The 15,893-nt window shown below is 39.1% G+C and overlaps 1 protein-coding gene across 1 annotated transcript; it reads left to right on the forward strand.

Moving 5' to 3' along the window:
* The first annotated feature begins 1,947 nt into the window (after positions 1–1,947).
* Positions 1,948–15,171, forward strand: soat2 (sterol O-acyltransferase 2). Its single transcript, XM_085353501.1, has 16 exons — positions 1,948–2,023; positions 4,134–4,275; positions 4,416–4,474; positions 4,585–4,724; positions 4,821–4,874; positions 5,992–6,099; positions 6,729–7,011; positions 7,942–8,017; positions 8,696–8,780; positions 9,192–9,237; positions 9,496–9,625; positions 10,074–10,171; positions 11,608–11,706; positions 11,891–12,026; positions 12,458–12,603; positions 13,819–15,171. Exons 2-16 carry the CDS (start codon positions 4,197–4,199, stop codon positions 13,873–13,875), a joined length of 1,596 nt encoding a protein of 531 aa, XP_085209627.1. The 5' UTR covers positions 1,948–2,023; positions 4,134–4,196; the 3' UTR covers positions 13,876–15,171.
* The last annotated feature ends 722 nt before the right edge of the window (positions 15,172–15,893 follow it).

The raw sequence follows: 15,893 nt of genomic DNA on the forward strand, positions 1-15,893 counted from the left end.
AATTAACCCAGCTTATGGATGTCTTTTAATATCCTAATTTTAACTAACTGGCACCATAAAGTATTTAATTACTATACTACTATATTTTTTACGGTTGTCCCTCTTTAACACAAAGATGTTACTTGTAACAGATAATTATTATTACAGGACTGAGGTTGAGTGAAATGTGTGTAGCATTCTAATTATTATTACATCCCTTTAATTGCCCTTTAAATCTGAGTATTTTTTTTCATCATCTGTCTTTTTAAAAGGTAATAAAAGGCCACTGAACTTTTGAAGTTGTGTGTGTTTACATAACCTATAGAAACCGCGAGTTGAACATAAATGGCCTTTCTCGTCAGCACGCTGTTGCTGAAAACAGCCTCCTGCACTGTGGTTGCTCATCAAACTGGGAGTGTCTGCGTTTATTTTATTTTTAAAAAACAATTGTTCTGTTTGTCTTAAAGTAATTGTAACAAATCTAAAAAAATATTCTGACAAGATCAAAGAATTGTGATACTGTATCCTGAACATGCAGAAAGAGGACTGCAGGAATGGCCGAGCGGTTAAAAAAAGACAGAGGCGAAGTGTCTGTGTTTATTTGTACAACAGTGTGTTGTTTTGTTTGTTTATGGCGTGTGATTTAGTGCATGAACTACTCTCTTCTGTAGCTGCTGAGAAACAGCGCTGTTATTTCATGAACTCACCTTTCAATAAATATGATGCTGTGCACAGAGGATTACCACACGCTCTTGTCATTATTCTTCTTTAATGTTATTTGTAAAAGCCAAATAAAACATTATAACGTCAGTAACCTCTGCAGCTCGCAGCCCAGGAGAGAAGCAGGAGAGATAAAGCAGCTTTAAAAACAGCTGCACCAGTGAGGTCAGTGGGACCTCACAACAAATCCCCAGCAAAATACTGGAATTAACATTACCTTGACCCCTCAATAAAGTCTTGTAAAATGTGAGCTTATTAAATTATTATTAAAAATGTACATTATAATGATGTTATGTTATAATGATTTTCTGCCATTTTGTTCAAACTATGTTTATCTAGTGTAATCGTAGCGCTGTCAAAGTTCAATATTTTGATTTTTGAAACGAGGACACCAAACAAACCGTACAGTTTGTTCGAGAACACGTTTTCAATTTAACAGTTTCACATCAAGTTGAACGAGCACAAAGTTTGGGGGGATTGTTTTAAATCAAAATAAATCATTCTAACCTTGTATGTATTTATTTGAAAATAGTATTTATAAAGAGTTTGTTTTTCTTTACTCCTGCTGTGCTTCGTACCAGAAAGTAATTTTGTACATGTATCATTAGTTTAAACCGAGAGATACATTTCATATAAATGGACAAATACATTAATACAGTACATATATCTTTGTGTCCTGGGTTTGAATTCACCAGCAACAAACTGACAGCCCTCAGGTTATACACCGCGACTCTGACATGGATGACTGGATGGACAGACAGACAGCATTCCTCTGGAAATGTTTTGAGCTTTGAACAAATATTTATTTCCACAATGTACAATTCTCTCAAGTTCACCAGTTACTCCTGAAACACACACACTTTTGCCCAGTTCATTCATTATCTACTCTAAAGTGGAAACATTGTTTCCACACACAGCTGTGCTTTAACAATAAGCAACACGCTTTTCCAAATAAGAGCATATTTGTAGATGCTAAATAGACCTGTGATATTTACTATTTTGGTTTGAAGTTTGACCCAGATTATATACCTTTAACGTAGTGCACAAAATACATGATATGAATGAAATTTGTATTAAGTACCTTGGATAAGTGAGACATTAGGGCACAGTCCAGTGTTGTGCATGACCTCATGAGTCCAGCCAAGGAGGTAAAGTTTGATTGGGCAATGGATTCCCTGGGCCAGGAGCCATGAGGGTAAAGTGCATCAGGAGGGGACACAGATCATAAGACTTGCATCACACTTAACAGTCAGTGTCAGTGGAAACTGACTGAAACAGAGGCTCCATCCTGTGCACTGCTGAGTGGACCTGAACTTAAAACACTGTGAGTACACATCTAATGCATATTTATAGATCATGTCACATCTACCCGACACAGTGATGTCTGACATTTGACACTTGTATTATTTAAACGAATGATAAATCTGCAGTTTCTGCTGTGGGCAATTTTTAAATTAGTAGGAAACGCTCGACATGAGTGTTGTAGCCAACACTGAACATTAAAGAAGATCAGAGGTCTTGAAGCATCGTGCTGGATATAAATTTTATATAATGATGGCAGAACTGAGTTATTGAGTTCAAGGGTTCTTCTGTGAATGGGCTATTAAACCGATGCATGTACCTCTAACCACACAGGCAATTTTTCATGTAGGTAAAAGTAGGTCATGAACCCAAATATGATTTTTAAAACAGCTTCTATGAGTAATGTTTTCGTAACAGATCATAGATTTTGCTGAAAATCTATTAGTACTGGCTGCTCATGAAATTAAGTGAAGCATCAGTTTAGCATTTTGACAAAGGGAGACAAAGTTCATCAATACAACAAATCAAAAGGAAAGTAACAGCTGCTCAGGCTCAAGTAGAAAAGAGGTCAAGCCAATAAATATTTTCTTAAACATGACATAGACTCATTAATAATCTTAGAGTTGTTACAATAAGGATGATTTGCTTTAAAAACCCCATATGACTGTGTCTGCAGCTGCACAGCGTCTAATCTGAATTTCTTTTTGACGCGTATCTGTTTAATGGAGGAATGACCAGAATGTATGGGTCACTAATGAGGTCAATGACTGTTTTTTACCCCACAATGCAACCTCTCTGCTGTAGCTTATCTCTTATAACCTGCAGTGGAGACGCGGATCTTTATCATTTGTTTAGATTGTTTAGCTTGAACTGCAGTGACTTGTGGCTTGTTGTGGAAAACCACTGTGGGTAACCACTGTTCCACAACACCGAGCTTACAGGTGCCTTTATCCGGACAAGCAGTTCACTTTTTCAGTTTTGGATTCACACGATTGGTTTCACTACACCGGCACTGAGGCTCATCAGGAATGATAATAATCTCTGACATGAGGCAACCAGCCAGCAACGAGCCAGTGACCTGATGTAATTTTTCAATTTATCGTGGAAGATCCTCTCACGTTATTAAACTTTAACAAAAAGCTAAAGCCAGGTTGAATCTCGTGGCAATTGTGGCAGCTGCTGCACTGCTGCTGGTAGGCTGAAACACACAGGTAAACAGTAAAGTACTGGCAGCTAGACTCATTAAACTCTCTTACTTAATGGAAACAGTTTTTTCTCCACTAAAATAAAAATATGCGTTGTATCGAATATAAACTTTAACCTCCTAAGACCCGAACTCTTCCACGGCATGCATTTTTAATTTCTCTTTGATACTTGGTCACATTGGGGCCCGATGAATGTAAACCACCTTATTACCTTACCTTGTTTTTGTTTTTAAGAAAAATAAGAGCCACATATGAGGATATTCGTTTAAAATTTTGATACAACAGTAGCAGTATAACGTCCTCGTAAGTGGATATCAGGCCCTTGTAGAGCAAAATTGAGTATTTTGGTCTAAATAACCCAAAAATGTGATGTCCACATATGTGGACGCCAGGTCCTAGGAGGTTAATAGTGAGTCTTATTTTAATTTTGCATTTATTGCTGTGAATTCAGTCTTTCGTGAACTATGACAAGGTAATTCCCTCTTCTACTTGCAGTTTACCGATATAGAAATACTTCCAGTTGAAAAACTGCTCCTGAGGTCTTTACCTTTAACGCTTCTTAGCCACACAGACACTGGAAACATCACACATCCACAACATTCAAAGTGAAAACACAAAATAATAACATATACCCATCATAACACTAATTCTAAATGAAGGATTTAAACTTAAACATTCATGTGTGTCTTACTAATGTGCAAAACTATACCAGTAAAAGTTGCTTACTGTTTATAGGCTGTTCTCCACAAAGCATTTACAACATTTGGCGCGTCACAAGTTTGCAAAGAATGATATATTAATGCACACAGCTTATTTTAGTTTAACATAAATGCGTTACAGTTATACTCACCACAATTCACCTAGAAGATTTCGGCATGAGCTATACACATGGAATAAATAAAAGCATTACATCACTCACTTTGACAGGCATCAGTACGACAGCACGTGCATTCATTGAAAACAGACTAACCTCCAGTCGTGAGGGTAGCCATGACGACCAAGGAGGCCGATAGCAGGGTGTATAATCGGAAGATCAAGCCCCGACAGTCATCTGACAACTCAAGCTCTGGTATGGACAAAATACTGTTTTATACTGTAAGCTGATCTTTCAGTTCTGTCTATTTTTACACAGTTTTAGGTGAAAGATATATTCAGTATATTTAAAAGTTTAGCGAACGATGTGAGAAACATCTGTTCTTCTCTCTGCAGCTGGCAATCATGATAAGGTGGTGGAAGAAGATGCGAGGCAGTGGGAACGATGTACTGAGGTATTTCATCACTGTTTCTTTAAACGGTGGATGAAAGTAGGAAAGTGGTTTACAAAGGCAACACAGTTACTGAAACGTGATTTGAAAGAAATGATTTTTTCCTCTTGTAGAAGATCAAAATAAAAGTCATGGAGCAGGTCCAGGATCAGCTCAATGAAATTCTAGACAGAGTTCTGACTGAGTCCGTCCAGTCCCTCTCCAACACCCAATCAACAGTAAATGGAAAGACAAAAAATATAAGCTCATCCAGGTAAGAATGAGACACAAATTGGTCTGTTGGTCACCATATTTTTTTATGCTAATCACTGAAGTGTGTGACTGTTTTTCTGTTTATGCTTTGTGTCAGATCTCAGAGAATGGATGATGGCAAAGTGTTTATGGCCAGGGCGTCACTGCTGGAGTGAGTATAAAAGATGTGAAAACACCCAAATTAAATCAGAGTTGGGTTTAACACAAGGGTTTAACATCTACAGATTGTCAGTGTACATAGTTTTCAAATAGAAAATTCTAATTTAATTGGATATATGCATGGTTTATGCATTTTATTAGGTTATTCAACTGCTCGTTAATGGATTTATTTGATCAGCGCATCAAATGCACATTTAGGCATGTAGATATGGACAAGGTGACCTGCTGAAGTTCAAAGTGAACACAAGAATGAGAAAAAAAATGATTTAGGTGACTTTTAACGTGGCATGGTTGTTTATGCCAGACAGGCTGGTCTGAATGAAGCTGTTGACTTACTGGGATTTTCCCACACACATCTCGATGGTTCCCAGAGAATGGGTCAAAAAAGCAGATGGGCTTACAGGAGCAGAAAGTTCACTTGGGCTCCTGATCATACCGGACATACAGACTGAACAATGGAGACTGAAAAAACGTTGCCTAAATCTAAAGTTTAAATATATGCTGCTATATTCAGATGGTCAGAATTTGGTGTAAACGACATGAAGAATGTATTCATCCCGTTTGTGTCTATGGGTCAGGCTGGTGATGCTTTGATGATGGGGGGTATAATTTTGGCACACCTTGGGCCCCTTAGTACCAAGTGGCCATCATTTAAATGTGACAGCCTACCTACGCATCATTACTGACCCTCTCCATCCCTTTATGACTGTCTACTCATCTACTGATGGCTGCTTCCAGCAGCATAAACATGAGCCATCTGTACTCAAATGTCCTGCACAGTCACATGCCATCTCAATCCGAGAGCACCTTTGGTTTGTGATGGAACATGAGATTTACCTCATGCATCAGATAAGTCTGATGCTGTCGCTTCAATATGGCCTTAAATCTCTGAGGAACGTCCCCGTACCTTCATGAATCGGCGACACAAAAGGGAGTCCAACCCAGAGCTAGCAAGGCGCACCCAATCAAACTGCAAACTTAGATGGGACTAGCACGTTTTTGTAAACCTTTACAATATTCACAGCAGAGTTCGCACAGATTTATCAAACATGGGGCCATTTTATTGATTTTGTTGTGTATTTATTTGTGTCTTTCCTCTTCTTTCTCAGCGAACTGTTCGAGATCAGCCACATCCGGACCATTTACCACATGTTCATAGCTGTTCTCATCATTTTCTTTTTGAGCACTCTGGCTGTTGACTACATCGATCAGGGCAGGTCAGTGGGACACGTGGATGTGTGTGTGTGTGTGTGTGGTACTGCCATGTGTCAAACTCTTTAACCCTGAACCAAATCTAACAGAAACTCAATTAATCCAAGACTTCCTGTTCTCTTATCTCCCGCCTTCCTTGCCCCTCTGCTCATCTGGTAGCAGAAAGATAACGAATCAACTCCTCTGAGTATTTCTTCTCTTGCTTTGGGCAGTGTCGTAATGATTTGGTTTTTGTTTGCAGTTGCAAATGTTCCTCATTTGAGCTAGTGCCAGTGGGCAACTCTGCTGTGTGCAAATGATTTGATCCATTCAGCTTCAGTTAACAGTGAATTTTTATTTACATGCGCTAAATAATGGTACACAAATAATACTATCACACTTGTGACACTGTTCTTTAAAAAAAAAGACACAGCTGTAAGTGTGTGTTTAAAATCTATTAATATCATCACTGGAGGGGCCTTTTGGATGAAAGAATGTCAGAGGAAAAATATTCAATGGCGTTCACGATTCGAGCAATGAAAAGAAAACCCAGCTGTGTTTGAATACAATCAAAGTGGTTTCCAATACATAATAAATAATGAATATGATTTGTGTTTTGTTCTTTATTTCTTTATTTGTTGGTTTTCAATCCCAGGTTAGTGTTGGAGTTTGACCTGCTGTTCTACGCCTTTGGGAAGCTGGGGACGGTCACTGTAGCCTGGGCCATCATGTTTTCTTACACCCTGAGCGTTCCCTATTACACCTTGCTGTTTTGGGGCTCTTTGTACCACAAAGTCCCCTCCAAGATGGGGCTGTCTCTGGGGATGGGGCTGATCCTGTATCTCATACAGACCTGCATACTTGGAGTCTTCCCCATCTATGTTGTTGTGCACCACCAGTTGCCACCTGCATCGCGGTTTATTGTGATACTGGAACAGGTGAGTCTGTCACATGTGCAGCCGCTCATTTTTTCATTTACTGCATATTCAGTGTAAAGAGCTACTTTGTGTTCAAATGCAACAGAAAAAAAAAGATTATTGGTAATGACCTGTGCTAGAAACACACTGTATCATAGATAACATTACACACATATTCACTGGCAATCATAGGTAATCCAAATTGTAGAAGCAGTAATTCACTGCCCTCAGCTGGAACATTGTGATAAAGATAGCCTGCTAGCCAGAGATGGGAGCTTTCCAACTGGAAAGTCACCAAAGGAGAAAGCATCTCTGGCAGCAGATCTCACTGCAGCCAGCATTTGAACATCACAAACCCATACACTAATACCTCCTCATCCTCTTTATCACATCGGCCCCGGCCTCCAAAATCAGTCTTAGCACTAAAATCATTTTAGCTCTGTTTGATGGAGTGAGATAATCTCGGTGCTTAGATGCTTCTGGGAAACCCGGCCATGATCCTCATCTGACTGAGTCCAATCAGTCTTTTTTGTATTTACATGATGTTCATGGCATTTTAAAACTGCTGAGTTTGATGCAGAAATTAAATATTCAAACTCCCTGAATTGCCCCAAAATGCGGTTCACTGCTGCTTTATGATGCTCCCTGCTCTACGCAGATTGATTGTGCATCATCGCTGAACTGCAGTTTATGACAAATTAAGCCAAGTTCTGCAACTGTGCTGCTCTCTGCCCCACCATGCTGCACTGCTTCATGTTTGATGGGAGTGCACATAAATCATGAGTCAACAACAAAAGAGAAACAAAAAAGAAAAAAAGAGATGTGAGTATCTGGATGTTTCATTTCGGGCAGCTTGTCAGTTCTTGGAGTGAAGATAAACATCTACAGTAGAAGCAGCTAATACTGATACACTGTCTCCCTTCACGTAATAACTGTATCCATTTTCTCCAGATTCGATTCCTGATGAAAACCTACTCGTTCTTAAGAGAAACGGCTCCTGTTATCATGAAGAATGCTCCAAAGGAAGGTATTGTATTGAAGTCCGGTGTATTTTCTCTCCGGGCGCTATCATTACTCACAGTGACACTCCCGGAAACAAGGGGGAAAAATGACTTAAGCAGAACTCTGCAGGTTACCTATGTAATAACTTTAAAACTAACAATGAATCTGCAGCTAGAGATGCTCTTGTACAGGTCTGTTAGTGGGAGATAAAAATATGAAACATGAGGGGAGACCAAGAGCAAAAACATGAATACTTAAAACAAATGCCCCCTGGAGAAAACTGTAGTCCTGACTTAAGTAGTAAAACTGACATAAAATCGAAATGGAAGTTAAGATCATTTCTTCACACAGAAGGTCCGTTAAATACATTTTTTATAGAGCAGGGCTGTAATACAAGTGTTTAAAGGACGCCACACTAGCTGGAACAAACTACAGCAAACCATTTAGTAAAACTGATGAGTCTTTAAGGCAGATAATTTGGTATAATGGCTTAATGATTCAGCGACAACCCGGGTGTTGTTTAATTTTTAAAGACGGCCACTTGTTTACAGGTTCTTGCATTAAAGGCACAGTGAAGCTGTGAAATTAAATGAATAATAAATGACTCAACAAGACTTTAATGTGAAGCCACTTTTAAAATAACTTAAAGGTTTTGGACACAAACATGATGGCCACACTAACAGCGTTGTCTTTGTCTTTTCAGGAGAAAATCACAGATTCCCAACATTTTCCAGCTATTTGTACTTCCTCTTCTGTCCAACGCTCATTTACAGGGAATCATACCCTCGGTAGGATATATTAACCCCTCATTTTGGCTGGTTATTTATGCTCTTCTGTTCTAGTAATTATCAAAAATATCTATGTCCAGTTTTCATTAAAACTGGAGGTTCTGTCATGTGACACAAACTCACAAAGCCAGCAGTGACTTTCTTTTTTATTCATTACAGCATCAAATCCCATCTCTCAGAATCTATAGCTCAGCAGCTACAAACATAAATCTAACGACGGCTGAAAAACAACAAGATGCAGTTACAAGCAGTCATGTTGATCTGAGATTAGATGCATTGTGGAATCCCTAATCTGGACTGCGACACTAGAGACAAATTCAGGCAACATGAAAACTGATAAAAATTTGAGAACAGAGCACACATTAAGAATAATCTTGCATCTGAAATTTATGAAATGTCCGTTTGTTGCAGAAATCGCCACATACGATGGAACTATGTTGGCATTACTCTTGGCATGGTGAGATAAAATGTTGCTTTCCTATTTATAATTCAGCCCTTTTGCTTTGAATATCTAACAAAAGACTTGGTAGTGTCTGCTGACCTAAAAAGAAGTTTTACTTCTGTATACTGAAATAATCTGAAGTAATAATATATCCCTGATCGCAGTTATCGCTAAGCCATTTCCACATTTGTACTTCTGATTCTCGTGTGTGTTCTCCGTTTCATTTCCTCTTTTATGGGATGTTCTCGAACCTCTTTGATGTTCCCTTTGCAGATTTTGGGGTGCCTGTTCTACGGCTACTTTATCCTGGTGCGTCTCTGCATGCCGGTCTTTAGAACCCAGACCAACGTGCCTTTCAGTAAACGAACAATGGTTTTGGCTATTTTTCACTCTATATTACCAGGTATGTCCTCTTATTCAAAGAGTCCTCAGCTGTACACACACAAACTCAACGTGGCCTTTTTTCCTCCCTTTTTTCCCCACTTACAGCGTTAGAAAGAAGCTGTGTGCAGGTTAAAGTTCATCTCTGACTCTGATTGTGACATCATTTATGTTTATAACATCCATTATCTCTCATGCGTGTGAGTCAGCACTGGTTAATATTTTACTAAGCCTGCAATGTAGGAAAGGACTCCAGAGTGTCGTTAAGACAGTGATAAGATGAAAGATGCTAACATGAATCTGATACAAGTAATCAAAGGCTGAAATGTTTATGACTCCCTTTGAGTGAAGAGCGAGTTAGTGCAATAGCATCTGTGCCAAGTTACAATTCCTCTGAGAAAACTGGGGGCAATGCCCAAAATAAAATCGCTCCATGCAATTCTCTCCGTCTCTGTGTGTGTGTGTTGCAGGAATAATGCTCCTCCTGCTGTGTTTCTTTGCCTTCCTGCACTGCTGGCTCAACCTCTTCGGGGAGCTCCTGCGTTTTGCTGACAGAATGTTCTATAAGGTGTGCGGCTGATTTTTGTGGACACTTTAATTGGTCCAGTGGTCATTTCCTGTTTCTGTGCTGTAGACTCATTATTTTCTGAAATGCTTACTTTTACAGACAAGCAAATTCTGATTAATGACAAGTGAAATGGCAGCAGGGTGACCTGCTGGTCCCCAAACAGTTTTACTTTTCCATCGCTGAATCCTGTTGATTTATATAGCTCTTGAGCAAGAGCTGAAAATACTTGCTTATAGTGGTTGGCCACTTTCACTTCCACAACTCTTATTCGCTTATGGCACTCTAAGTACGCCTGAGAGTTTGAATGAATTTAGCTATAAAAGATACCAAGGCACTTGGGGGAATGTGGGGCAGGATTTTACCAGAAAACGTCTGTGTGGTTGTGAGTGAGACTTTTCTTCACTCTTATGTATTTTCGTCATAATCATACTCTAATGTTAGCCATGGGGTTTTTTGTAGGTTTGTGCAAAAAATGGATGTAAGACAGCGAGACAGTGTTTTGCAAATTTCATTTTTGTTTTAAAAATGCTAAATAATCTTGAAAAGATTCTAGTGTGTGTATTTTATGTTAATTACAGGAGTTGATTCACCTAATTTACAATGTGGCTACAAATTGTTCTTAACCTTTAAACCTCTTATCTGCCCTAGATGCATGTCTGTGATGGCACTTTATTGGTTTAATAATGTTCAAATGACACTGCTTGTCAGCTGAAACAGTTGGGACAAACGTGCATAGACTGTATATAAATGATGGCCATGCCACTGTGCCAACACCCATTAGATAGTGAAGTGCTGTTTTGAATCCTTGGGTTGAGCATTTTGGACTTTTCCTATCTTGTTATTTTATAACTGGTAATGACAAGTCTGACTTAGACACTGAGTACACTGCACATGACTCACAAGGAAGCCACACCCTAAAGCATACCCTCTTTTGTCAACAACTCTAAATCCGACTATAAATGACAGAATGAGCAGCATGGTGTATTAAATCAAACAATATAACCGTTAGATTGTGTTTAAGAAGTCACATTTTTTATAGTCAGTTTGCAAACACTTGGGTCGCCTCCTGCTGGTCATTGAAAAGAATGCATGCATTGGCTTTGTTTTTCTCACATCTGAAATTTACGTGCAGCTTTTATAGAAAGGTGTCGCACACAATCAGAGATTGCACCGAGGTGTCTGTTTAAACTGATGAAGATTAAACCAGTATACCCACCCAGGAACTTGATGCACTGTGCAGAACTGCATTGCTTTCACCTCCAAGACCCATTTACAAATCCTTAGTTGTAGGGTTTGGTATACACTAAGATGTTTTAATAATAGCGAATCTCTCATCAGTAGAAATAGATGATCAATAATAAACATTCACTCCTATTCAGCCCTTTTTCTTGATGTTTTTATTCTGATGAGTGACTCATCCTCTGTTGTTTTTTCAGGACTGGTGGAACTCTACGTCTTTTGCTAACTATTACCGTACCTGGAACATAGTGGTTCATGACTGGCTGTATTACTATGGCTACAGGGACTTTCTTTGGGTGAGCAGAGTACTAATACTGCAGACTAACACATGTATATTGAACAAAACAAATCCCATAACTCTGTTGGTTTCGTCTCTGTTTATAAACCAGCATGTGTGTGGCAATTTAACTGTTGTTAAGTCAGTCTGACCCCTGAACTTTTAGCCAAATCCTCTTTCTGTTCACTCTCCAATCCCTGCAGCTGTCAAATAGGAAATTCCGAACTGCTGCCATGCTTTCGGTTTTCATAGTCTCTGCCGTCGTTCACGAGTATGCTTTGGCCATGGGGTTCGGCTTCTTCTACCCAGTCATGTTCTTGCTCTTTGCCGTCTTTGGAGGTGAGGGGTGTGTTTATTATTCATGGGACAGTTGTTAGCGCAGCATAAGTAACTTGTGTGCTGACCCAGCTACAGAAATTCATTCATTTGCCTAAAAGCCTTTTAAAGGGAGAAAAACACAGACACATTTTTCATGTCTACATTATTACCGCTGATAAAAGCACTGTGTTTGAGATGCCTATCCATAGCTTGTTAAAAATATGTAAACGGCTTTTGCTTTGAAGAGTGTGCCTTCAAACTTTCGAGTTAAATTCTTCAATTATTCACAAAAACACTGTAAAAAGTCTGTTTTTATAGGACTCTCACTCAATGTTTTGGTTTCTTCTCTCTGCGTGTCCTTGTCCCTTTATCGACCTCCTGCTCTCTCAATAACAGATACAAAGAAAGAACCGAAAGCCCATTAACAAATCCCCTTTCCCATCTTCTCTTAGTGGCATTCAACTTCACCATGACCGACAAGCGACAGAGCCCTGTCTGCAACATCATCATGTGGGTGTGTCTCTTCATCGGTCAGGGTGTGCAGGTGTGCCTGTACTGCCAGGAGTGGTACGCCCAGATATACTGCCCACGGACAGGAGTACGTACTCCCACGTTTGACCGAGATCTCTGTTTGTAAAGTTTTTCCTTTATATGTAGAAAATGCCTTTTCTCCTCTCCTCTATAAATAGTTTCTTCATATCATTTAATAGAATCACATAGAAAGCAATCCTAAAAAAGCCATTTTCCCACAATGTCTTACTGGGCTTACGCACAATCTCAAAATACAATCAGCCAGCTCTTCAGAAAGAAGCCATACACAAGTACATTTTATAGCATCAAATGTGGGTCACAAAAGATGCTTTCAGTCAGTTATCTTACTTTACTTCTCTGGATACAGAAGCACAAATTTTGCTAAAATCCATAAAAATTGACAGAAAAAGAGATGAGTGACCTCTTTTTTGCAGAAGAATTATGAAGAAATGTGTACTCATGCTAGGAGAATTCACCTCTGAGAGACTTCTTATTGAGTTTGAAGGCATGAAAACAGTTTTATCCCAAACTGCACGAGTAGTGAAGGTATGTGCAGATCTATTCTGATTTAAAGTTGTGGGTTTCAAATTAAACACCAAGTTATTTTTTTGTAGATGTCATTAGACTGACTTTGACCCCTGCTTTAGATGACCCCTAAATGGAAAATAGGTCAACGGGTGAACAAACTTCAGGCGAGAATGAAAAAACTCATGTACACAAGCACATTACGCAACTACTGCTGGATGTCACACAGACGTCAGCAGCAAAATGAGAGTGGTAACAAACAGCCTCTTCCACTCATTCATTATCTTGACTTAATTGTCTGTTCTCATCCACAGTGATTCATATATTCATTACCGTCCTGCAGACTACATGCATTTGTGTAAACACGTGTACACGTAATCCCGTGCTGCAGATTCACGTGTGTTGAGCAGCAGATGTGAATAAAAGTGTGACATGTTTTTAACACTTTAAAAGTTGCCTTCCGACACCAAGAGTCTGATGAAGTCAGAGATGTAAAGGATTTGCTCGACAGATGGGCTCAGTGCTTACCACACTAGGAACAACTGTATGTCCGTGTGTATAATTCACACACACAATAGCTTAACACAGATAACATCTGTCTACAAATAGAAGTGCTCTGCACAATGAGATTGTAACTTGAGAGAAATGGATGTTAAATCTACTAATAATTTAATAAAATGATTAAAGTTACTAGAAGGAGAAGGAGGAGAAGTGAGGCATGTATATTTGGCCCAATTCTTTTCCTTTTTCTCAACAGAATAGCTTCTGGGAGCTGGTGATGCCTCGATCTTGGTCCTGCAGCTACCAGAGATGAGGCCATCCCTCTCGCAGGCAGGAGGAATAAATGATGAAGTCTGAAAGTCTGAAAATGAAGATGTAGCTCTGCAAGGCCTGATGGACTGAGTGTGGAAGAGAGCAAGGTTTTCTGTTATCAGTGCGTAAAAGATTTATTGCAGTCAGGATGTTGTGTCACTGAACTATTTCAGGTTTTATTTGTGCAGGTGGTATTTTTATCACTAATATTCATTAAAATGGGCTGTAACCGAGCATGTAGAACATATAGATCAGCGGTCCCCAACCTTTTTTGCGCCACGGACCGGTTTATGCCCAACAATATTTTCCCGGACCGGCCTTTAAGGTGTCGCGGAAAAATACAACAAAATAAAACTAGTACCGGTACTGAAAAATAGAAGATTTATTTATAACACACGTGAAAAGACCCAGGAAAACGGAGTTAACGATAAAAACGCTAACAAAATAACGCTGAAAACTGATAAAAACCACACATTTCACACCTGAGCCTCAACTCTCACGGACCGGTACCAAACGACTCACGGACCGGTGCCGGTCCGAGGCCCGGGGGTTGGGGACCGCTGATATAGAACATCATACCATCTGATAACAACGGCACATAATACAACATGGTAGTTCAGTGAGATTTAGACTTTTGATAGGTGGAGCTAGCCCAGCTGTTTCCCATTTTATATGAGAAGTCAGCTTAGTCATATACACAGTACTGTAGAGGAGAAAAAAGTACTGTACGAAGCCATACAATATCTTAATAAATAATATTTTTAAGCATTAAATAAATTTAAATATGGTATTAACAAGGCCTTATAGGCTTCAGGTTTATTACAGTTAGAATATTTAATTGCATTTCTTGCTCAGCTTATTTTTATTCCAGACAAAACACTTTTGTTCTTTTTGTTATTGTAGATTTTTATATGAGTTTTCTGTTTGTAGGACTGAAAAAAACTTAAAAGTGACAGAAAACTTTAAACAGGCTTTGACAAACACCGGGCACCTGGCCTGCAGTGTGTGTGCGCTGCGTGTTTAATCCTGCCTCGGTTGACATTCAGCTGCCAGGGATTGGCTGGGAAAGCAGGTATCTTAACCAGCCAACCACAGGCTGCACAGCATCTTATCAGTATGCTACAAAGCCTCTGTTTGCCTGCCTGCAACATCATCCAGGAAGAAGAGGATTACCATTGGTACAGTGTTTGCATTAATGATGTAATGCTCTGTAAACTGATATACTGTAATACCAACGGGGCTCATGGAGGCAAATGCAGAACAGATAGTTTTAGAGTCAGTGTCAAAGCAGAAATGAATGGATTTAGTACATTAAATTTTATGTTTGAAAATTAAATTTGTTTGCATTTTCTTTATTTAAAAAAAAAATCTGCATATTGTTGGTTTTTTTTTTGTTTTTTTTATCTCCAGCTTTCATTATCAGGAAATATCTATACATACCTCATTGCCAATAATGAGTCTCTATCTTCTGCACACTGCATATGAATCCAAAAGGGAATAACGCTTTGCAGAAATAAAGATAAAAAAGTGAAATCTCTTGTTATTTAGCCACATAATGTCATGGAAACTGGAAAAGCTTTTTATATAAATTAAGCAGAAATGGAACAGCTGGTAATTCATTTGGTAAATCTTCGTTTTACAATAGGACTTCTATGATTGGGAGAAATATAAACTTTTTCATCTGCTAAAAGCTTCACGGTGTTCACTTGAACAGCAACAGTACAGCCGTGAGCCTTGAAAACAAAAAAACAACAACAAAAAAAAAAAAGGGCTTAAAGAGGCTAAAATGTTCAATAATCTGAGGGAAACGGCGAGGATGTTACATTTTCTGTAGGTTTTCACAAAGTTTGATCCCACTTACACATACTCACAGCATTATTATACACCCAACAGCCACAGCGTGAAAAACCACCTCCCCTCAGAGTGTGCAGGTCTCCCTCCTGTTACCCAAACTGATCCCTCTGATGACGGACAGACTCTCAGGGGTGTCCTGTGGTGTCTGGATACAGGATATTGATG

The sequence above is a fragment of the Diplotaxodon limnothrissa genome, linkage group LG5 (assembly GCF_057381915.1).
Source record: "Diplotaxodon limnothrissa isolate DT_005_m linkage group LG5, D_limnothrissa_male_GT1.1, whole genome shotgun sequence".
NCBI lineage: Eukaryota > Metazoa > Chordata > Actinopteri > Cichliformes > Cichlidae > Diplotaxodon > Diplotaxodon limnothrissa.